Source organism: Miscanthus floridulus, chromosome 19 (genome assembly GCF_019320115.1).
Source record: "Miscanthus floridulus cultivar M001 chromosome 19, ASM1932011v1, whole genome shotgun sequence".
In the NCBI taxonomy this organism is placed as follows: domain Eukaryota; kingdom Viridiplantae; phylum Streptophyta; class Magnoliopsida; order Poales; family Poaceae; genus Miscanthus; species Miscanthus floridulus.
In genome coordinates this window covers 14,659,580-14,683,229 of record NC_089598.1, presented here as the reverse complement: position 1 = coordinate 14,683,229, position 23,650 = coordinate 14,659,580, and the positions used below count along the sequence as shown (strand labels likewise).

Sequence of the window (23,650 nt, the reverse complement as noted above, 5' to 3'; positions counted from 1 at the left end):
TTAAATTTTAGTCCCTGTCCCATCGAATATTTGGACACATGCATGGAGTATTAAATATAAACTAAAAATAACTAATTACATAGATTACGACTAATTTGCGAGATGAATTTTTTAAACCTAATTAGTCCATGATTTGACAATGTGGTGCTACAATAAATATGTGCTAATGATGACTAATGATGGGTTAATTAGGCTTAATAAATTCGTCTCGTAAATTAGTCTTTATCTGTGTAATTAGTTTTATAATTAACTCATATTTAGTTCTCCTAATTAATATCCGAACATTTAATACGATATGAACTAAAATTTAGTCCGTCCAACAAACACCCCCTCAATATCCCAGCGTTTTCCCGAAGGACACGAAAAGCAGAACGTCTCCGCTCCGAGGACGACTACCCGCTCACGAGCAACCGGTGAATCAGGCAGGCAGCCAGCCGCCGCAGAATCTTCCCCACGCCACGCTGCCACTCAAAGCGCTTCGACCTCGTCCGTCCGTCCGTCCGTCCGCTCGCTGAGCTTCCCGTGCACGTACGCCCACCCGTTCCGTTTTCTGTGTCTGGCAGCCTGGCGCCACCCCACCTGTCCACTTCGTCGACTCGGCGAGGCGAGGAGAGTCCCCGGATCCGTTTTTGCTGTGTACTTCTCCTCAAATCAAACAAACCAAAAACCCCTCCTCGCCTCCCATCACTTCCTACGCCACCCGGGAAGCGCGCCGAGGCGGCACCGCACACCGTGGTAGTACAAGACACGGGACGCGCGCCCCCGCAGCCTCGCTCCCCTCACTTTCTCCGCGCCATCCACGGCCCCCCGCCCTCCTGCTCTCCCTCTCGGCAATGGCGACGCCCTCGGCCGTGGGCGCCGCGTGCCTCGTCCTCGCGCGGGCCGCCGGGCCGGGCCGCGGCGATCGGGCGCGCCCGCGGCGGCTCCAGCGCGTGGTGCGCCGGCGGTGCGTCGCGGAGCTGAGCAGGGAGGGCCCCGCGCCGCGCCCGCTGCCACCCGCGCTGCTGGCTCCCCCGCTCGTGCCCGGCATCCTCGCGCCGCCGCCCGAGCCCACGGGTGAGCCGGCGTCGACGCCGCCGCCAGTGCCCGACGCCGGCCTGGGGGACCTCGGCCTCGAACCTGAAGGTAACTGCCTCAGCCAACTCCTGGGTCCTGCTGGTTTTCAATTAGTTGCTGATCGGTTCGTTCAGCTCGAAATGCGTTTGACAAGTTGGGTAAACTTTTGAAGGGTTAATGTGTGTTGAATCGATCCCTGTTAGTATTAATCGGGCACACATGATCACTAATACCGTGTAAAATAATCGAGACCCGCATTTGGGCACACCCGTGGCAATTTTGAGGTGTCTGTATTGGATCATGAGCCGATGGGGTTCAGGGTGGCGTGTACGGTGTACCTCGGCATGATGGCAGTGCACCGTAGAGGTTTCGGGAGGTGTGCACGTATAGATATTTTGTAGGAAGAGGAAAATTGACGAGTAGGGGAAATTTGACGAGTTTGTCTCTTCCTTGCCTTGTGGTGTGATTGTAACTCGCGTTGCAAGTAGTAGTACTCCACGGAATATCCTATTAGAAAGTTGGGGTATCATATCAGTCCGTGTGGTAAGCTGACTTTAGTACTTTACTGAAGTAACACTAAAAGTAATCACCTAGCTCATTTTGTGAGACCGAAGTGGAATGCTCCAGTTTTTGTCAGTGATGGAAACGAGATGGAGCTTTTTTTTATGGAGGAAAAACCTGCTTTTATAGAAAGCATATAAGTGGACGAAATGGAGCTTTCAGTGCGTATAAATTGTGTCCAATGCCAATAGCTGCTGGTTTAGTTGCAAATGAGCTGAGAATTTATCTTAGGACTCTTAATTATCAGAATCTTCCCTGTCTCATTTTCTTGTGAAGGGCCATATGCCCCTTGTCGCTGTCAGTCCCATGGTACCGTCTTGTGCTTTGCCGTTCACTGGACTACAGTTCCAGTTTTGTACAAATCTATTCTTTTGGCTACTTGTGGGATAGTTATTGATGTTCTGACCACAGCTCTACTTTGTTTTATTTGTCTCTGACCATACATTCGAATTGTTTAGGAAACTAGTCAGCATGGGGCAACCTGAATTTGTCATTTAGCTGAGAACAGAATGTTGGTTGCACCATTCTTATCGCTGCTAGAATTGTTTTCCGTGATGAAGTTAGAATTCTATCTTCTGTTACTCTGACCTTGACATATTTTTTAATCCTTCATTTCACATCCAGGGATTGCTGAGGGTTCCATCGACGACACAGTAGTTGTGGCAAGTGAGCAAGATTCTGAGATCGTGGTCGGAAAGGAGCAAGCTCGAGCTAAAGTAACACAAAGCATTGTCTTTGTAACTGGGGAAGCTTCTCCTTATGCAAAGTCTGGGGGTCTAGGAGATGTTTGTGGTTCATTGCCAGTTGCTCTTGCTGCTCGTGGTCACCGTGTGATGGTTGTAATGCCCAGATATTTAAATGGTACCTCTGATAAGAATTACGCAAATGCATTTTACACAGAAAAGCACATTCGGATTCCATGCTTTGGTGGTGAACATGAAGTTACCTTTTTCCATGAGTACAGAGATTCAGTTGACTGGGTAGGTATCCAATCACCTTATTGTTTCTGATCAAATTAATAACTGCCTACCATTAAGTCCTATGTGCTTCTTGACATGTACACGTTCTGATGTTACTTCTGTATTTCCATGTTGTTTGCCTGGTAGTCTTTAGCATCCAAACAGCATATAGTATTTTCCAGATTAAAATGAAGAGATATATTTGATATGATGTATTGATGAAAGTAGCACACTTGTGTCTATGGTGCTAAAGTCTTATGCATCTATGGTTGCACATTTGTATTTGCAACAATGGTTGTGAGTGAAGATGACACTAGATGATAAAACAAACAATCATATGTACAAGGTATCAGAAAACTTAAGCTCGTGTTGCATTGACAGATCATGTTCATTGATTTCTGCTGTTTCTAGGAGTGTCTATTTGATATATGTAATGTTTTTTTTGTCTTATATAACTGGTGATTGCAGAATTCTTATTTGTTGTTCTTTTTTTTTATTTATCTTTTGGTTTTATGTCAACTGTTTAGGTGTTTGTTGATCATCCCTCATATCACAGACCTGGAAATTTATATGGAGACAAGTCTGGTGCTTTTGGTGATAATCAGGTAAGAAGCTTGTTACGTTAAAGCTCCTATTTGATCAGTTTAAGTTCTGTCAAAAAATTGATTTGAGTGCTATATATCTTTGCAGTTCAGATACACGCTCCTTTGCTATGCTGCATGTGAGGCTCCTTTGGTCCTTGAATTGGGAGGATATATTTATGGACAGAATTGCATGTTTGTTGTGAATGATTGGCATGCCAGTCTAGTGCCAGTGTATGTTGTGGATCTACTCATCTGAATCCTACATGCCTACACCTTTATTTTGCAGTGCATGCCACATTACTTTAACATTCTTTGATTCTTTTTTCATGTATGTTCAACTTCATCTGCGTATATATTTATGAAAGCCGAGAAAACATTACTGTTGGCAGTTCCAAGGAGCTTATCAGTTCTTTAACACTTAGTCAACTTATTCTGGTAATTCTAGTTCTTAGTAGTTAGTCCATCAGCTGCATACTCTGAACCATCATTTTATTCCAAAACAGAAACGCATGTTGTCGCATTGAAGCATTGCATATGAGTACTGTAAAATGACAATCATTTAGTTTCTAGAGACTGATTTATGTGGTAAACAATAAAACCTTGTCCTTTATGTTGGCCTGATAAAGACTGGCACAGCACCAAGCACAGGCAATGAACAGAAGAGTTCAGTTGTAGTCTTGCATCACATTATTGCCATGCAACAAGCTGGAATACCTTTGAGCTTCCTTACGATGCTTCATCTTGTGCATGTCTTGGATCCTGAAAACTATCCTTATTCGTACCTGTCAAGTATATAGTACATAGCTCTAGTCTGGCCCATAGGGCCCATGGCCCAGGTGCCTATTGTATACATATGTATGTGTATGTAAAGACTGGAGATGAGACACCCAGTGTTGCTGGACTAGCTTTGCCAAATACATACCTGTATTTCTGTATCTCAAACAGCAGTTTGTAGTTCAGATATGTTATTTGAGTTTTCTTTTAACTTGATTTCACCACTCCAAGAATGTTCCTTGGTATTACTACAGATGATATTTCCCATGTTCTGGGTATTGGCATGGTTTTACTTCTAACCTTTTATCTGTTATAGATGTAAGGATACTTGTTTCGCACAACAATTGCTGTTATGGACTCAGTCTGTTTGCAATGCAATCTTGTGTTATTTCTTTCATAATGTATGTTCTTTGAAGAAATCAACATTGTGATTACTGTATATCTTCTTCTTCTTAATATAATGATACACAGTTCTCCTGCGTGTTTGTGAAAATTACTGTATATTTTCATTCTCTTCCCTGTTTTACTGCTTTAAAAAAAGTTAAGTAGTTGTACTATGCTGCTTTAATAGTGGTATGGTCCTGCATCAGTGGTCTGTTCTTAGATTTGACGTCCCTTGCTGGCATGGTCTTTGTGGCTGTGCATGTTGTGCTTGTACTTATGTTTTGACAGTTAGTACATAAGTGTGATGATCAAGCGGCATGATGCAGGTGTCTTACGAGTTGGGACACATTAGTGCAATTAGTGGTTAATGGACTAATGAGCTTCATCTTATTGTTTGTCATGAATATGATTTAGCTGTTCAGATAATACTTCTTTCGTTTGATATGTTTCACATGGTTTGCTGCTCGCTGTCAGTCAGCTGTTTCACTTTGAATTGAAGTGCAATTTTAGACATGTACTCTTTATTTCCTGATGTTTTCCCTTTTATTGTTTCCTTCCTTTGGTTTCACAATGCTAAATTAGTTTCCATTATGTAATCCGTTTCATCCTAACCTTGATTTTGTTTGTTTCAGCCTTCTTGCTGCAAAATATAGACCATATGGTGTTTATAAAGACTCACGCAGCATTCTTGTAATACATAATTTAGCACATCAGGTTTGAGCTTATCATTTTGTGTTGTCTATACATAACTTGGCAGCACAGCACAGTTTACTCGAATCATATGTTATCTCATTGTGGTAGGGTGTAGAGCCTGCAAGCACATATCCTGACCTTGGGTTGCCACCTGAATGGTATGGAGCTCTGGAGTGGGTATTCCCTGAATGGGCAAGGAGGCATGCCCTTGACAAGGGCGAGGCAGTTAATTTTTTGAAAGGTGCAGTTGTGACAGCAGATCGAATCGTGACTGTCAGTAAGGTGATATTACATATCTCATTTTTCTTTGATCTGTTAAAAGCTATTCTCCCTTCAATTTAGGTGTTGCTTGTCTTCACTCTTCATTTTATGTTTAATTTCTAGGGTTATTCATGGGAGGTCACAACTGCTGAAGGTGGACAGGGCCTCAATGAGCTCTTAAGCTCCAGAAAGAGTGTATTAAACGGTAGCCATATTCATTTTAATTTGTTCTGTTCTTCAACTACTTCATGAAAACAACCAAGTCGGATGATAAAAGTTAATTCAATATGCCTCTATACTGCAGGAATTGTAAATGGAATTGACATTAATGATTGGAACCCTGCCACGGACAAATGTATCCCTTGTCATTATTCTGTTGATGACCTCTCTGGAAAAGTGCGCTAACAGTTCTCTAAAGCATCTGTATATCCATTAGGATGATTGCCTCCTATGTTTATTCTTTGTTTCTCATTTCTTCCACTTATCCTTTTTATCTGATATTGTTGGTTTAGGCCAAATGTAAAAGTGCATTGCAGAAGGAGCTGGGTTTACCTATAAGGCCTGAAGTTCCTCTGGTTAGATGTTGATGCTTTAGACATGAATTTTTTATTTTAAAGAAATAGTATGGATCAGTTTATTAACTTAATTTACAGATTGGCTTTATTGGAAGATTGGACTATCAGAAAGGCATTGATCTCATTCAACTTATCATACCACATCTCATGTGGGACGACGTTCAATTTGTAAGTCCTGATTCTTCTCCATTATTGTAAGCTGGAAAGTGAGTTAAAACCATCATGTGGGGGAAAAGGTTCAGGATAACTGTTGAACTGGTGAGGTGCACCAGCAGCTGTGAAGACAGGTTTCTTATCTTTAGGGATCAACTAGGATTCTGAGCTGTGTTAGCTACTGAGCAACATGTTAAGGTTCAGAAGAGGGTATGCACTTTCAGTCCAGGTTGACTTAGTTACCACTTAGCAGCCTTCTTTGGCAACACCTCTAACTCAAAGTAGGGTCAGAAAGCTAGTACTGGGTAGACCAATATATCAAAATACTTTTCCCATCTATGCACTTTTCTCATCTCAGCTTGGTTGCCATGCACGTCCCAGATGTAACCCTGCTTGTGACACATCCTGCCTCTACCAAGGCTTGGCAAAGCGTGCAAATATATTGGGGATAGTATAGTACAGCACATCAGATTTGGTAGTAGGACAGTTATTACAGATACAAGATGTGGTTGTTACTTTCAAGTTTCAACTTGGACGAGTTACAGGTGGGTTTTTTTTGTGATCTAGTTACAGATGGAATTAAATTAGTATTTGAGGTGCAAATCTATCACTCTTTAACATATGTCTGCAAGTTTTAAGAGGATTTCTTAACTTTCCTAATGTCCTTAGACTAAATCGCTTTCTCCAGTTCCAGCCCTTCTCATTTTGAAAAACGGGTCAAACCCGCTCGCAAAAAAAAGCCCTTCTCATTCTTTATTTCTTTTTCCCTATTCTTAACCACTTTTATTAGTTGGCATAAACGCATAGCTGCCCAGTGCTACTGTAGTAGCTCGAATACTTGCTTGTAGGGGCTGTTCACATTGGTTCTCAATGGGTACCACGTGGAGATATGGAGCTGCCGTTGCACAGGCGTAAGGGGTTGGTTAAACATAGAGGGTGAAATGCTAAGAGAAACTTGCTTAATCCTGACAAGAGGAATTTCATCAGTGATCCCTAAACTTGTCCCAGATTCTTATCCATGTACAAAATCTCTGAAATTATATATTTGGTACCTTAAACTTGTCCCTGGTTTTCAGGTAGGTCCAAACATGTCCAAATCAGCCTCAACTGCCTATATAGCATTATAGCATTTAGGATGCCACCGTGCAACCAGTGGAATCCTCAACTCTAGTGCATATGATTGGTTAGAGAAGATGTCCCCCTAATAATTCTTGGGTTAGAGCATTTTCAGGGAATTCCTTAATGTGACTATCTACTAAACAATATTTGTGAAGTAGTCAACAAGTAAATACTGCTTCCTCCATTCCAAAATACAATTCACTTTGGTTTTATCCCAGCTTCCCAAGTCAAACCTCTCTAACTTTGACCAAGTTTATAGAAAAATGCACTGACATCTATAATATCAAATTACTTCCATTAAACTCTTCATGAAATATGTTTTGATAGTGAATTTATTTGAACTCGTAGATGTTAATATATTTTTCTAAAAACTTGGTCAAAGTTATAGAAAAGTGAACTATAATTTGGAACTGAAACAATATATATGCAAATTTGACCCACATGACTGCCAAGCATGGTGGCATGCAAGCCAGGGCTGATTTGGATCCGTTTGGACCTATCTGAAAACCATGACAAAAGTTTGAGGTGCCGAATATGCAATTTGAGACTCTGTGGACAAAGACGAGAACACAGGAGAAGTTTATGGACCGTTGCTGGAATTTGCTCTTTTATATCAATTTATTTACTAATGGTGCTAATATTTAGTACTTTGCTTAAGAAACTTGTATGAAAAAGAGGCACCGTGGTTCCCTTTGGCCTCCAACATTCTCCTTCCTGGAATGTTGAATAACATCTTGCATTCTTGGATGCGCACACACCACTCAAAATGCAGATTCTATTTTAAACATTAGCTCACTGATAGATGTGAGTTGGAGAACTTGAGCCATGCCCTTATCCTTCTCACAAGTATTTGCTTTTCACTTCCAACTGAAGGCTGATGAACGGCATGGGTCGGACTTCGGAGTGGATTTAGAAGTTGAGTTATCCTTTTGAAGCCTACAACTAGAGTGTTTTGACCTACTTTTCTTCTTATTTAATGTAGGTCATGCTTGGATCTGGTGACCCAGAGCTCGAAGACTGGATGAGATCTACAGAGTCGAACTTCAAGGATAAATTTCGTGGATGGGTTGGATTTAGTGTTCCAGTTTCCCACCGAATAACTGCCGGGTATGCAACAGCATGTTGTTAAGAACTCACTTGACATCTTATAAGTACATTTTATACTTGGGATATTGATCTCTCCTTTTTTGTGCAGCTGCGATATATTGTTAATGCCATCCAGATTCGAACCTTGTGGTCTGAATCAGCTATATGCTATGCAGTATGGCACAGTTCCTGTTGTCCATGCAACTGGGGGGCTTAGAGTAAGACAGCCATCCTATAATACTGACTTGTTATATTAGTACCAAGGTAGAATGTTTTTTCACCTATTTTGTTCATTGAACAGGATACTGTGGAGAATTTCAACCCTTTCGGTGAGAATGGAGAACAGGGTACGGGGTAAGTACAGCTTCATTTAAACATTTGCAGTTCCTTCTCTCTCTCTTTTTTTGTTTTTCAGCTGGATTCTGGAATCAATTGAATGCTTACAATGATTGCAGTAGTTTGCTCCATTCATCAGTGAGCTCCTGATCAATTTTAACTGCATACATATTTGCAGGTGGGCATTTGCACCCCTAACCACGGAAAACATGTTGTGGGTAAGTTTCCATCAAACTTGAATTCTGGTAGGAACTTAGGATCTTGATCATAGTATGTGATTACAATGACCCTTATAATTTATGGATGAAACATTGCCGAACTCACTTTGTGCTAACTGTTAGAGTATTTATTTCCTCTAGCTATTACTTTGTATCGGCTGCCTCTTGGGTTTCTACCCAGTGTGCTGCCTAGGGACTCCTGGCATGTTGCCTAGGACTTCCCCCCTCTTAACTCTCTAGCTTAGCCTCTCTCTATATATATGTAACCCTCTTGTAATCTCATCATTAAATAATCTAAGCCTATTGGCATTCCTCTATCATGGTATCAGACTAATCACGTCTTGGGCTATCTCCCGCCCACCCCTCTGCTTCCGCACCTCCCCCCATCCCTTCGGCTGCCGCCGCGCCTCGCCTTGACGGCTGCAGCGCCGATGGCCCCCGTGGCCCCTTCGGCTGCCGCGCCCCACTCCGGCGGCTCAACCTCCGGCTCCACCTCCGGCGCCTCGGCAACTTCCACCGCGACTCTGCTTCGCGATGAAGCCCTCGCCGCCGCCAAGACACTAGAAGAGGAGGCCGTCTCCCTGCGCATCACCAACTCCGAGCGCAGTCAGCAACTCCAGGAGGAGGCTGACCTTCTCAAGTCGGCCGCTGCTGCCCAGGAACGCGTCCGTGCCGCCGCCGCTGCTCTTGAACAAGAGCGCGCGCAGGCTGACGTCCTGGAACAGCAGGCAGCTGCCCTCCGTGAGCGCCTTCGCACGGAATCCCTCCGGGACGATGCAACCCTAGACGGCGACGACGACCGCTCCAAAGCTGCGGCCATTGCTCATCTGCACAGCCAGGCCGCCGCTGTCCAGAACATCAAGAACTTGATCCCCATCGTTCTTGATCTGCAGTCTTCCAACTACTCCAAGTGGCGCGGCTACATCCTTCTCATCCTTGGCCGATTCGCTCTGAAGGATCACGTCCTCAGTGACGATTCCCGCTTCGCCGACCCGACATGGTCGCGCATGGACTGTGTGGTCGTCTCCTGGCTCTTCAACACCATCTCCTCCGACCTCCTGGACGTTATCCACGAGCGTGATGGCATCATTGCTCGGGCGGCCTGGCTCGGGATCGAACAACAGTTCCTGAACAATCGTGAGTCCCGCGCCATGCTTCTCGATGCCGAGTTTCACATCCTCTCCCAGGGCACCCTCTCCATCGACGATTACTGCCGCTAGATGAAGAGTATGGCTGATGCACTTGCCGATCTTGGCGAGCCAATCAACGACCGTACTCTTGTGCTGAATGTTCTACGTGGCCTCAACGAGCGCTTCCAGTTCATGTCGCAGCTCGTCACCCGTCAGCGGCCGTTCCCTTCGTTTGTTGATGTCCGCGCCGACCTACGACTGGCCGAGCTCAACATGGCGCCTCCCTCGGTGCCTCCCTGCTCTCATCGCCTCTTCGTCCAGCAAGCCGCCTGCCTCCTCGTCGACACCTGGGCCTGCATTCCCGCGCCCTCCACAGGCCGCCGGGGGGGTGTCATCTGGCAGCAGCCGTGGCCGGTGTCGTCGTGGCGGCCGTGGCCAAGGCGGTTCGCACAGTGGCTCGCCAGGCGGATCGCAGTGGCCCTCCCTCCTCAACCCATGGACCGGGTCCATCCATATGTGGCCCGGGTCCGGCCCCAGTGGTCCTCGCGGTCCACCGCCTCGCGTCGGCCCGCCTTCGTCTCCGCAGCAAGCTCTGATGATGGGCATGCCTCTTCCTGGAGCATACTGTCCTCCGGCTCCTGCGGCATACTACCAGGCGCCCACCCAGACGTCCCCTTCTGCATGGTCACCATGGGATCCTCAGTCCCTCGCCAACGCCTTCAGCACCGTCACACTCACCCCGCCACCAAGTTCCTCGGACTGGGTTGTCGACTCAGGCGCCACTTCTCACATTGCTTCCAACCCTGGTATGGTCACCATGTCGCCATCCTCCTCTTTTCCTTCCTCCATTGTGGTGGGCAATGATGCCACCTTACCGGTTGTTGGCACCGGCTACTCTTCTCTTCCTGGTCCCTTCCATCTCAACAACGTTCTTGTAGCCCTTGACATCATTAAAAACCTTCTTTCTGTTAGACAGTTCACCTCTGAAAATCTCGTTTCTGTTGAGTTTGACCCTCTTGGTGTTTCTGTGAAGGATCTCCGTACCAGGAACGTCCTCCTTCGGTGTAACAGCTCAGGGCCCCTCTACACCCTGCAGCTCCCGTCGTCGCCCTCCGGTTCCTGCGCTCTTGTGGCCACTCCCTCCCGGCTACTTGGCATCGTCGCCTCGGCCACCCCGGCAAGGCAACTCTTCAGAGCCTCGCCCAGTCCTCTTCGATTATCTGCAGCAAGCCTGATGATGACTCCCTCTGCCATGCTTGTCAGCTTGGGCGCCATGTCCGCTTACCCTTTACTAGTTCCTTGTCGAGAGCACCTCATAATTTTGATTTGATCCATTGTGATCTATGGACATCCCCAATTATCAGTGTATCCGGATTCAAATATTATCTAGTTATTATTGATGATTGCTCTCATTTTCTTTGGACTTTTCCTCTTCGCTTAAAGTCTGACACTTTCTTTGTTCTTTCTAATTTTTTCGCCTATGTGCTCACTCAGTTTGGTTGCACCATCAAATCTGTGCAATGTGACAACGGCCGTGAGTTTGACAACTCTGCGTCTCATGCTTTCTTTCTTGCTAAAGGTGTTTCTCTCCGCATGTCTTGCCCCTATACCTCGCAGCAAAATGGCAAAGCCGAGCGCATGATTCGTACCACCAACAATGTCACCCGCACCGTGCTCTTCCAAGCTTCCATGCCCCCCTCCTATTGGGCTGATGCTCTTGCCACTGCCACCCACATCATCAATCGCCTCCCCACCAAGACTCTAAACATGAGCACCCCTTTCTTCGCGATCTATGGCACTCATCCTTCCTATCATGACCTCCGGACCTTTGGGTGCACTTGTTACCCCAACCTCACCGCCACCACTCCTCACAAATTCGCCCCGCGTTCTTCTCTGTGCGTTTTCATTGGCTATTCTCCCGATCACAAGGGCTACAGGTGCCTCGACCTCGCCACCAACCACGTCATCATCTCTCGTCACGTTGTTTTCGACGAAACAACGTTTCCTTTCTCCCTTCGTCGGCCTTCACCACCTACACACGAGCTTGATTTTCTAACTAATGACGACCCCCGTCAGTCTCTTTTCTGCCTGCAGGTATACCTGGGGGCACAAGCTCCCTGCCAGCACCTGCGCCTCTGCGCGCCCCCTCCCAGCCTGTGCCATCGGTCACTCCGGTGCCGGGCCTGGGCACGCAGACGTCCAGGCCACCTCCACCGGGTTTTCACCGTGCCCTGGCCGTCGGTCGCCTCGGTCCCTGCCCCAGGTACACCGGCGTCCCGGTCTCCCCCTCCCGGCGTCACCACGCTTCGGCCGGCACCCCCTCTGCAGATGTCCACGGCACCCCCCTGCAGGCACCCCCGGTGTCCGCCCCTGCACTAGCGTCCACGACGCCCCCTGTGCAGGCGCCCCCGGCATCCTCCTTCGACAAACCGCCCATCGTCCATGTCTACACCCGGCGTGCCCCGGCACCCAGCTCGCCGCCTCCGCCTGAGCCCCTCGCTGAGGCTCCTCCTCGACGCTCCGGCATCATTCCCTCTCCACCGCGCTATGTCAAGAGTGGTCCTCCGCTTCCAGCAGGCGCTGTTCCCATCCCGCCCGTCGCAAATTCTCATGGCATGGCGACCCGTGGGAAATCTGGGTACCAGCAGCCTCGTCTCGCTCTGCACACCGAGGCCCTACTGCGGTCCTGTCGTGACGCTCTTACCAATCACCATTGGCGTCGGGCTATGGAAGAAGAATATGCTGCTCTCTTGGACAACCACACTTGGGATCTCGTCCCTCGCCCTGCCAAGGCGAATGTGGTCACCGACAAATGGATTTTCAAACACAAGTTTCATGCTGATGGCTCTCTGGATAGATACAAGGCTCGATGGGTGCTTCGCGGGTTTACACAGCGCCCCGGTGTTGATTACGATGAAACCTTCAGCCCTGTCGTCAAGCCAGCTACTGTTCGCACCGTCCTCACTCTGGCTCACTCTCGGGACTGGCCGATCCATCAACTTGATGTGAAGAACGCTTTCCTTCACGGGACATTATCAAAAACGGTGTACTGCTCTCAGCCCACTAGTTTTGCCAATCCTGCTCTTCCCGAACACGTCTGCAGGCTCAACAGATCCCTCTACGGTTTGAAGCAGGCACCGCGAGCATGGTATAGCCGGTTTGCTTCTTATCTGCTCTCTCTGGTTTTCACTGAAGCCAAGACCGACACCTCCCTTTTCATCTATCACCGCGGCACCGAGACAGTCTACTTGCTCCTTTATGTGGATGATATTGTTGTTACAGCCTCCTCTTAGCCGCTCTTATACCGGGTGATTGATGCACTGAAAAAGGAATTTGCCATGAAGGATCTTGGTTCTCTGCACCATTTTCTTGGCGTGGCAGTTCAGCGACAGAAGGACACTCTGTTTCTCTCACAGCGTCAGTACACTCTAGACATTCTTGCTCGCCATGGCATGAGCGACTGCAAGCCTTGTTCCACCCCTGTTGACACTTGTGCCAAAGTCTCTGCTGATGCCGGCTCCTCTGTTGATGATCCTACAGCATATCGCAGCCTCGTGGGTGCTCTCCAGTACCTAACTTTCACCCGGCCCGACATTGCCTACGCCGTTCAACAAGTCTGCCTGCACATGCATGATCCCCGGGAAGTTCATCTTGTTGCTGCCAAGCGGATTCTTCGCTACCTTCAGGGCACTATCGGCTTTGGTCTTGTCATTCCCCGCTCTGCCCCGACTCAGCTCATCGTCTACACCGACGCTGACTGGGCTGGCTGCCCTGACACCCGCCGTTCCACCTCCGGCTATGCTGTCTTCCTCGGTGGCAGCCTCATCTCCTGGTCGTCCAAGCGCCAGCCCACTGTTTCACGGTCGAGCGCCGAGGCCGAATACCGTGCAGTTGCCAACGGCGTCGCCGAAGCCTCCTGGCTGCGGCAACTTCTGCAGGAGCTGCATCACCCTCTGGATTCTGCCTGCCTCGTCTACTGCGACAACGTCAGCGCCGTCTACCTCTCCACCAACCCCGTTCAGCATCAGCGTACCAAGCACGTGGAAATCGACCTTCACTTCGTCCGAGAACGGGTCGCCCTTGGGGCTGTCCGTGTGCTTCACGTTCCCACCACGTCGCAGTTCGCCGATGTCTTCACCAAGGGCCTTCCTTCTTCTGTTTTTATGGATTTTCGCTCTAGTCTGAACGTTCGTTCTAACGACGTTCCGACTGCGGGGGGGGGGGGGGGGGGGGGGGGGGGGGTTAGAGTATTTATTTCCTCTAGCTATTACTTTGTATCGGCTGCCTCTTGGGTTTCTACCCAGTGTGCTGCCTAGGGACTCCCGGCATGTTGCCTGGGACTTCCCCCCTCTTAACTCTCTAGCTTAGCCTCTCTCTATATATATGTAACCCTCTTGTAATCTCATCATTAAGTAATCTAAGCCTATTGGCATTCCTCTATCACTAACAAACCGTCTAGCCAATTCTAATAACAAAGCATGCACTTGGTTTTATGGGGAAATGAGTTTTATTGTGATCTTGTGTTGGTATATGGGAACTTTATTAAAAAAGAAAAATAATCTAGAAAGAACTCCTCTAGCTTCTGGCCTTCATCACAAACTAAACTTTTGGCAGTAGCAGATTGTAGGAGTTGGGCTCCTGGGGGAGTTTTGGCCTTTGGAGCTTGTGGGAGCAGTAAAAGCTGCTATAAGCTCCACTTTACGAGGCCTAGGTGGTGTTGTAAATAATAATAAATAGGCAACCAAATTTGAGTCGAGGAGGACTTAAAACCTGGGTGATGAGTTTATACCTGGCTACCCGCACCTCCCATCAACTGATCTATGGCAAGTTGGAATTAGTGGGAAATCGAAGCCTGAAGCATACATGGAAAATTCACCCCTGGTTCTAGACTGACTTGTGTCAGGTGCAGGATGTGAATTTACATGTCCGGTATGTGCTTATGATGTGAAAATAGAGCTATATTCTTGTTTTCTTTTTGTTTAATTTCTTAGCACAAGTGCCCCTGCGTCTATAAATATATGACGTTTGGGACAACCTATTGAGTTCAAACTAATTAGCCTGTCCTAAACGTCATATATTTTTAAAATGAACTATTAATTAGTTCTGCTTTTACCTTGGCCAATATGTTATTGAACCAAGCCTGGAAATTACTCCCTCCGGTCTGGAGCTGTCATTTCCGACAACAAAAGTGAACTGCAACTAGTGTACCTCTGTCCAGGATTGATAAGAGTTTTTTGATAAGAGAAAAGTCGGATTTTACAAATTTTGACCAACAATTAGTCAAATTATATGCAAGTTTAGGGCATAAAACTTGCATAAGTAGATTTGTATTCAAAAGTGCATCTAAGATAATATTGACTTCTCTCTGGTCAAAGTACTCCTAACATTCATGGACGGGGGGAGTATATGCTGTCTGAAACGCCAGGTTCTCCTGACCAGAGGGAGTATCAGTTACAGAAGCTGAAAGTTTCTTATGAAACAATGGAAGAGTAGTATAGGGAGTTTATGCACAGGTGGTTTCAGGATCAGGTCGTTTACTGTTTACCAGATTGCCGTGATATTTTTTACCCAGCAAGAGTAAGAACTGAACCACTATTCATTATGGGGCAGAACATTTCATAATTGGATTTTGATCCTTGTTTTGCAGACATTGCGAACTGCAATTTCGACATACAGGGAACACAAGTCTTCCTGGGAAGGGCTCATGAAGCGGGGCATGTCAAAAGACTTTACGTGGGACCATGCCGCTGAACAATACGAACAAATCTTCCAGTGGGCCTTCATCGATCGACCCTATGTCATGTAAAAAGGGGACCACAAGTGGTGTCCTTAAAGATCTTCAGTTTTTCATCCTACAGTAAGCTGAAGGATGAGAAAACCCCCGTACATTACATGGAAGGCAGACCAGCTGTTGGCTCCATCGCTCCAATGTCCAGGTGGCTGGTTTGTCTCAAAGGACCGTGATGCAGTGACAGTGAGGAGACCAGTTCAACGACAGTTTTGAAGAATAAGGGGATGCTGGAAGCAGTCGCGCAGGCAGCCTCGCAGTGATACATATGGAACAAACGAGTCAGTTTCTGCTATGCAACTCACTGTTTACCTTAAGATTATTACCCTTGTTGTTGTCCTTTGCTTGTTAGGGCTGATAACTTAATGATTCATTAGAAAACCATGCCTCGTTTTTCTTGACCAAAGTGGCCACTTCTGTGCATTCTCGGCCGTTTACTAGAGACGGGCATTGCTGATGGTGCATCTTCAGTGTCAAGGGTGTCTATATACCGAAAGCGTAGCTATGATGGTATTGAGGAATCCTGTAAAGCGCATGGTGTTGGACTGTTGTGTATGCCTTGTGTCTCAGCACGGGTTTCCATGTTTCAGGTGCTTTATACTTGTCGTGACCACGTCCCGTCCGCTTGGTCAGTAATACCTTCGGAACAAGGGAATGGTCTACGGCTCTACGCGACCCGAGCATGAGTGCATGAGCCTTCAGTGCGCGATGCCTGGAGGGGTGTAATCTGTGGGGAAGCTTGCGGGGGCATTCATTCCGGACCGGCACAACAGCTTGGGATCGATCCCTGATCGTCGTGTTGTCCAACCTGGATTCCTTAACAGCCAGTTATCAAATCGGTTAGATTTATTTTGGGTTAATTAAATGTTTGATTTACCTAAAGGTGGTAATGAAGAAACGCACGCAGAGCCAATGAAGAAATAGCTCGTCTTATTAGTAGTGTCGTCAAATAAAGAATTTCTCCAGTAGTTTCTTACGTTTTCGAAATTGAACTCAGTTACGTGGAATCTATCTCTCTTATAAAGATAAACCCCGTTAGCAATTTATCTTGCTATGTAAAGTGTCCATATCAGCATCCACTGAAACATCCCACTAGCACATTCAACTATCTCGCCATGCAAAGTCCACATCAACATCCACTAATACATGCCATTATGTATTTAAGCTATTCATATTAGCAAACCATATCATTTACTAACATATATTTAGTTGTTCATATCAATCATATTAGTAAATATAAGTAGTATAATTTCACCAGTAATTCCTGCAACAACGCGCGAGAACGTTCTTTCTATATAATTTTTGTGAAATTTCTATTTCTATATTCTAAACAGACCCTGAATTCTTATTCCTCCATGTCGCGTAAGCTGCTTGCGGCCTCTGATCACGCGCAAGAAAGGGATTACTGGCGAATTCAGAAAGAGTGGCATTGTCCTCACGGCCCTTCCGAGCGAGACCTATAAAACCCGATCGGTCACCCACCAGTTCTGAAGCGTCGCCACCCGAAACCAAAGCGAAAATGAGCGGAACCACCGACGATACGGCCAAGGGAAACGCCGCCGCTGCCCTGTCGGCGCCACCGTACGATGCCATGCTTACCAGTTCTGAAGCGTCGCCACCCGAAACCAAAGCGAAAATGAGCGGAACCACCGACGACACGGCCAAGGGAAACGCCGCCGCTGCCCTGTCGGCGCCACCGTACGATGCCATGCTCAAGTCCACGGCGTACGAGCGGTTGCGCGCGGGGCACCCGGCGGAGTTCGCGCCCGCGAGCGTCTTCTTCGCACACGATGACCGGAGCGCCATCGACCGGCGCAACAGCTTCCGGGTGAAGGCCGCGCTCGTCTACGAGGTCGTCACGGGCCGGCACGTCGACGACCACATGCTGCGCGCCAACAGCCTACTCCTGGCCCTCGCCAGGAAATGCCATTCCAAAATCAATGGACAACCCGAAGGTAATCGTGCGTCGCCCAGATTCCAACCATACGTCGTCATACGATCGAGTCTGTTACTACTTACTTTTCTCTTTCTCCGACGCTGTCGCTGATGCAGAAGCAGGAGATCCTGCGGAGGTGACAGACGAACGCTGGGACGCAAAGAAGAAGCGCGTGGTCGACGGCATCTTCCTCGTCGTCGGCTTCCTGCCAAAGCTCAACGAAGCGATCACAAGGAAGAACGCGGACCGCGACTCCGTCGACCAGATCTTCAAGTCGCGCCACATGCTCGACATGGTCACGGACGTGATCAAGCTCGAGAACCAGCTCCGGCTGCAGGACCTGCTCGACGTGGCCCGCCACATCGAGGCCGTCACCACGGAGACTGTAGAGCAATCCGATTTCAAGGACGTCAAGGAATCCATGGGACGCAAGTACAAGCTGGACGTCACGGAGCAGAACCTCGCCGACGCGATCCACCGCTTCTGCTGGTACTACTCGCCCTTCTCCACGAAGAAGACCGCGGCGGCGCCCCCGGACAGCCCGTTCAAGGACGTCGCGGCCAGCAAGGAGACGGCGGCGCGCACGCTCCTGGACTGCCTGCATATGAGCGTGGTGAAGCCGGCGCAGGGGAAGGGCGGGGGCGTCACCGGCAGGCCGTCTCGCATGCCTACGGCGAGGGATCTCCGGCGGTCCGGGGTCCGTCTCCAGGCCTCCGAGAACGGCCGCGCCGAGATCGAGTTCGCGCAGCCGACGGTGTTGCTGCCGGCGCTGGTGTACGACTTCAAGCTGGCCACGGTGGCCCGGAACCTCCTGGCGCGGGAGTACGAGGAGGAGAGCAAGCCCATCACGCGCTACTTCCAGATGGTGAACGAGATCGTGGAAGACGCGGCCGACGTGCGGATTCTCCGCCGCGCCGGCGTGGTCCGCGGCGGGTCGGGCGGCGGGCAGGAGGTGCACGAGCTGATCAAGAACATCGACGGCCACGCCACGTACCCGTCCGTGTACATGGCCATGGACCGGGAGATCGACAAGGTGAGCGAGTACCACGACCAGAGGATGGCCAAGTTCTTCGTCCGCAACCGCCCCGGCGTCATCTGGGCCTCGTCGGTGGCCGCCATCTCGATGGCGGCTATCGTCGCCACGAGGAGGAAACGGGGCTGAAGCCAACGACGAAGCAGCTGCCACTTTGGCAGCTAAAATGGTGCGCCGTCACATATATATACGTATCTACACATGTACATGTATATATTGTAATTTGATGTGTTGTAAGGCGTACCATGGCCCGTACGTCGACTAGCGTAATACGACTGTGCAAGCGAACTGATGATTTGATTATATACATACATATAATAAAGCAATAAAGTCGAACTGATAACGAATTGAAGATAAATTCACTATTCAGTATTAGGCCGATCATGTTAATCTGATTCAGGGCCAGTTTGATATGGGTCCGGCTTGCTACAGTGCGCCAACAAATAAAATTAGGCATTTGGAACCGTTCTTACGATGCATCACTTACAAATTTCAAATTTAGGCACGAGGAACATGATACACATCACGACAAAATTTGGCAATAGGATTATGATACTCGCGACAAAATTTGCTAGTGCAGGAACCAACTCATTCCTAGCACCTCTAAATCTCTAATGTACGTTAGTTTATTATAAAGCATAAGGGCCCACGACACGATTGCCATTATCTCGTAAGTGCTACTCAACCAATTCAAGGTCTGGTTAACCTGCATTAGTCTTAGGACATCATTATTTTATTTCCGTGTAACTAAGGAACAAACACCAGAAAGAATGGGTAGATATAAATGCTTTTCTTTTCTCTTCTCTCTCTCTCTCCCTCTCCCCCCTCCCCTTTCTTCCTCTCTCTAGATCAGTGAAAAGGGAGGATCATCAAAGGCGATAGATGGCTCAAGCTTGACAACATGTCATAGGCGGATAGGCCACCAAGGTGAAACCCTTGCCACTTCATTTTTTATTAAAAAAAATGGAATTGCTAATCAATAGGCGACTGTTTTTTCCATTCTTCTCAGGCAACACACATCAGGCATTGGATTTGGATCGAACGGTATCACTTGTCTTCTCCTTCCTTTGGTTGTCTTCCACACTCGGTTAGTTGGAACATGTACAACGTCCACTCCCCCGCCTGCTGCCCTCCTCCGGCCATCCCCTCACGATGCTACCATGGAATTCACTACCTCCGCTGCCGCCACGCTAACCTAGTGGAGCTCGAGCTCCCTCACCCAAACCTAGCCCAACCACCATCCTCCATCCCCTGTTGCCAGTAGCAGCATGCCGTCTCACCGCTTTACCACTCGCCCACCACCTCTTTCTCTTTGGCCTACCTTTAAACATTTTTTTTTGAAACTTGAGTTTTTTATTTCAATTTTTCCCTCAAAGGTTTAGAAAATATTTTTTGAAACTTCTTTTGAAAATTTACTTGCAAAAGTTTTACCAAAATATTGTCTTTAGATAACTTTCTTTAAACTTAAAAAGCTTTTTTTTTAATTAATAATATTTTCAAAGAGTATTTTATTTTATTTTTCTATCAGAGTCATGGGCTACCTGTGCATGTGGATGAGTAATTTGCCCACATCAAGGTCGATAAATAACTGAATTGCATAGCGGCAGTCACACTTGGTCTTCGAAAAAAAATGTAGAAACCCATTCATTCAAGGGACGATGACGTCTTCGAAAAAAAGTAGAAACCCATTCATTCAAGGGATGATGGCGCCATGTCGAATAGTTGTTTGTTTGGATGCAATCTCGCAAATGATTGATGAATTGAGACCTTATTTGGAAGTGAAGGTGATTGGAGTGTCAACACACTTGGCCCCGTTCGGCTTACCCCAATTTCGGCTTTATCGACTTGTTTTTTCTGCCAGAACAGTGTTATGATACTAGGAACATTTTTTATCTCTCATCTTAAAATAAATTAAAAATCCATTAAACTACTATTTTTTTCTTCACCAACTCTAACCACGGCAACCCTCACCCCTTTCCCAAAAAGATCACCAGTAGTATGCAAATCAAATAGCCAGATTTTTTTTAAAATCTTAGGCGCCTGTAGTTGAGGTGTGTAAAAAATTGCTTCTTGCGTTCGCTACATGGCCGTCTCTCAAGCAAGATTGACTAACCCAGCATCAAAGCAAGGCCTCAAGCAAGTTCAGGTCAAGCAGGGCCTTAGTTTTAGTAGTCTGCCCAAGTTCAGTTCAAGCTTATGGGTAGTTTTGTTGTTCACAAGTCGGCAAGTAATCCACTTTTTTCATATGGACACTAGAGTGATATGCCTTTGTTGAGATATAGACCTTCGCTTGTACCTTCACCAAACGGGGCGATAGGTACCATCACCAGGGTGAAGGGTAACCTTGGGTACTAATCCCATGCAGGAAAAGTAGAATGAGAGGAAGTGCGAAGATTAGGGATTTGAGAATGAAGGGAAATTCCTTTGCTATTGCCCCTTGAATTCTATTTATAAGGAAGGTAGGAGGAGGTAACATTCCTACCTACCCCCAATGGTTTGGGAATTACATGGAGGCTCTTGGCCCTACTAGGCGTTGGTCCTTTTCACATGGAAGGGGTAGGCGTAGCCGTCCCTACCCCCAACAACCTTTCACTAGATATCATACATATGAGAATGTACTTTCTCTCTATTTAGTGTATTTTCTGTTTGAATGAGTTTTTTACCGATAATTACTAGATTATTATATTTTTATATAAATTTGACGTTATCGTATTCATATTGAAAAATATATAATGATGCGCAAGTTCACTGTTCTAACAAGTTACCCTCTTCTTTGAATAACATGGAGTATTTTGCTAGGACCATGCTTTGATTAACAATTGCTTTGACATTCACTTTTCTGATATAAAGTCATAATAATAGGTAATTTTCAATATGAATCTGATAACGTCAATTTTATGTCAAATAAAATTAGGCATATGGAACTGTCCTTATGATTCATCAGTTAGAAATTTCAAATTTAACACAAGGAACATGATACACATCAAGATAAAATTGGGCAAGATGAATGTGATACACATCGTGACAGAATTCGCTAGTGCAAGATCCAATTCATGCCTAGCTTGCATCAAACACACGTTGATTATTGAAGCACAAGGGCCCACAACAAGCTTACCCTTATCTCGACTAGAGAGTGCTACTCGTTCCCCAAATCTCTCAGCTCATACAAGCCTAGGTCTGGTTAACCTGCATGAGTCTCATGAGTCAGGACACCATTATTTCATTTCTATTTCACTTATGAACAAGAACAAACACTAGAAAGTATGGGTAGATAAATGCTTCTGATTTTTCTTCTCTCTTCCTCCTCCCCTTTCTTCGTGTCTCTAGTTGAGCGAAAGGAGAGGTCCGGCCCGACAAAGGCACTAAGTGGCTCAAAGCTTGACAACACCTGTCAGCGCAAAAATATGTCGATGCATCTGGCACACAACAAGCCAGAAGGATCTGCTTGATGGAGCAAGGCTGGAGATCCGCTTGACTTCAACGCATGACCAGTCGACCCTGTGAATTTCCGAAGGCGTGCCAGTTAATTTGACCTGCAATTGACAAGGAGAGAAAGTTTATCAGTAATTTAAGATGAAACATGCCGGTTTTGCCCAGACTGTTCCAAGTGTGCCGCTTCGGGAGCAGCTAGACGGGAAAATTGACTAAATAGCCGATACGCGAAGAAATCGACTGTTAAGGACTGCGATGTTTGCTGGTCGCGATTGATTTTATCATAACAAGTACAATGCACCCAGATATAAGTGAAATCATCAGCTAGGTGAATATTAACAGTGTAAACAATCGAGCCGATGAGTTTAACGAGAAAGGATATAACATGCGAATAAATTGACTGTCTAGTATGAATTGATCTACAAACGCTCTAAATCTAATCTGTTACTATCAATAGTGAGGTTCGACCGGATCGATGGCAGCTATGATGATGATAACAAACTAAAACCGAATAATCCATAAAACCATCTATACATTGATAGGTTTTCTGAAAGATATGCTACACGTGTGGAAGCACAGGCGAATCGGCTAAAATAGCCGATTTAGGTAGAAAAAGGATTACAGCATGTGAACAATCGCTATTTAACCTGGACAGATCTATAAACTCATCAGACCTAACTTGTTATCCTTAACAGTGGGGTTCGACCGAATCGATGACAGCCATGATAAAGACGATAAATCAAACCTTTAAAATAAATATATCTATCCATATTTAACATACTCATGAAGACATACTGTAAGCGTTAAAGTACAGACGAATCGGCTATTTAGCCGATGCAGGCATAGCAAACAACCAGGGTCATGCCTGGTCGAAAGCAAATCTACCAGCTAGCATCCTCTGATCTAAAGTACTAACAGTGGAGATCGACCGGATCGATACATCTATAATAGCGAGCTATAGACCAGATTCAACTAGATAGTAAACCTTCTCAAGATCAGACATGCCCTAACCGCATACTATGCACGATCAAGATCAAAGTAGAACAGTCGATGAAACATAATCTGTCGTTTAAAGTAAGAACTGTCATAATGTAACAAAATAAATGATGGACTAAAAGGATGTGAGGCCGATCTAGATCGATCTCGATCGGGCAGGTTGATGTTGCTGAAACTAATGACAATAATAACATCAGCAAGATCGGTGTCGGGTTCATAAACCCGGGGTCCCTCGGGGACCGGCTTCCACGCCAAGACTCGGCCCAAGAGGACGGCCTTTTCTTCTTCTGGACAGGCCCAAGAGTCTGAACTCAACAGACTGGAGCACTCGCTTCAGGCCCTGGTCATCATCGGCCCATCTTTTCAACCAGAGCACCTCAGGCTCATGCCAACTCCGAATGGCCTCTTCGACCAGAGCGCTGGCTTCAGGCTCCGGCCACCTTCACACGGCCTCCGCTCGGAAAACCTGACCCGAGGACCGCCTCCAACCTCGACCCCGTGTCTTCGACCGGGGTTCATAGAAAACCCTGCTCATCGCTACTCTCCGACTGGCGCACCAGAACCGACTGGGGACCA

General features: G+C 46.9%; 2 protein-coding genes across 2 annotated transcripts; both read left to right on the top strand.

Annotated features, from left to right (window-relative positions):
- Nucleotides 1-602: 602 nt before the first annotated feature.
- LOC136528128 (starch synthase 1, chloroplastic/amyloplastic-like) lies at nucleotides 603-16,061 on the top strand. Its single transcript, XM_066521042.1, has 15 exons — nucleotides 603-1,125; nucleotides 2,242-2,597; nucleotides 3,104-3,181; nucleotides 3,267-3,391; nucleotides 4,951-5,032; nucleotides 5,120-5,293; nucleotides 5,396-5,477; nucleotides 5,577-5,668; nucleotides 5,785-5,847; nucleotides 5,926-6,015; nucleotides 8,102-8,226; nucleotides 8,315-8,423; nucleotides 8,507-8,559; nucleotides 8,720-8,759; nucleotides 15,537-16,061. The coding sequence occupies exons 1-15, from the start codon at nucleotides 834-836 to the stop codon at nucleotides 15,693-15,695; spliced, it is 1,920 nt and encodes a 639-aa protein (XP_066377139.1). The 5' UTR covers nucleotides 603-833; the 3' UTR covers nucleotides 15,696-16,061.
- A 322-nt stretch (nucleotides 16,062-16,383) lies between these two features.
- On the top strand, nucleotides 16,384-18,944 carry LOC136528129 (uncharacterized). Its single transcript, XM_066521044.1, has 2 exons — nucleotides 16,384-17,632; nucleotides 17,730-18,944. The coding sequence occupies exons 1-2, from the start codon at nucleotides 17,197-17,199 to the stop codon at nucleotides 18,773-18,775; spliced, it is 1,482 nt and encodes a 493-aa protein (XP_066377141.1). The 5' UTR covers nucleotides 16,384-17,196; the 3' UTR covers nucleotides 18,776-18,944.
- Nucleotides 18,945-23,650: the final 4,706 nt, after the last annotated feature.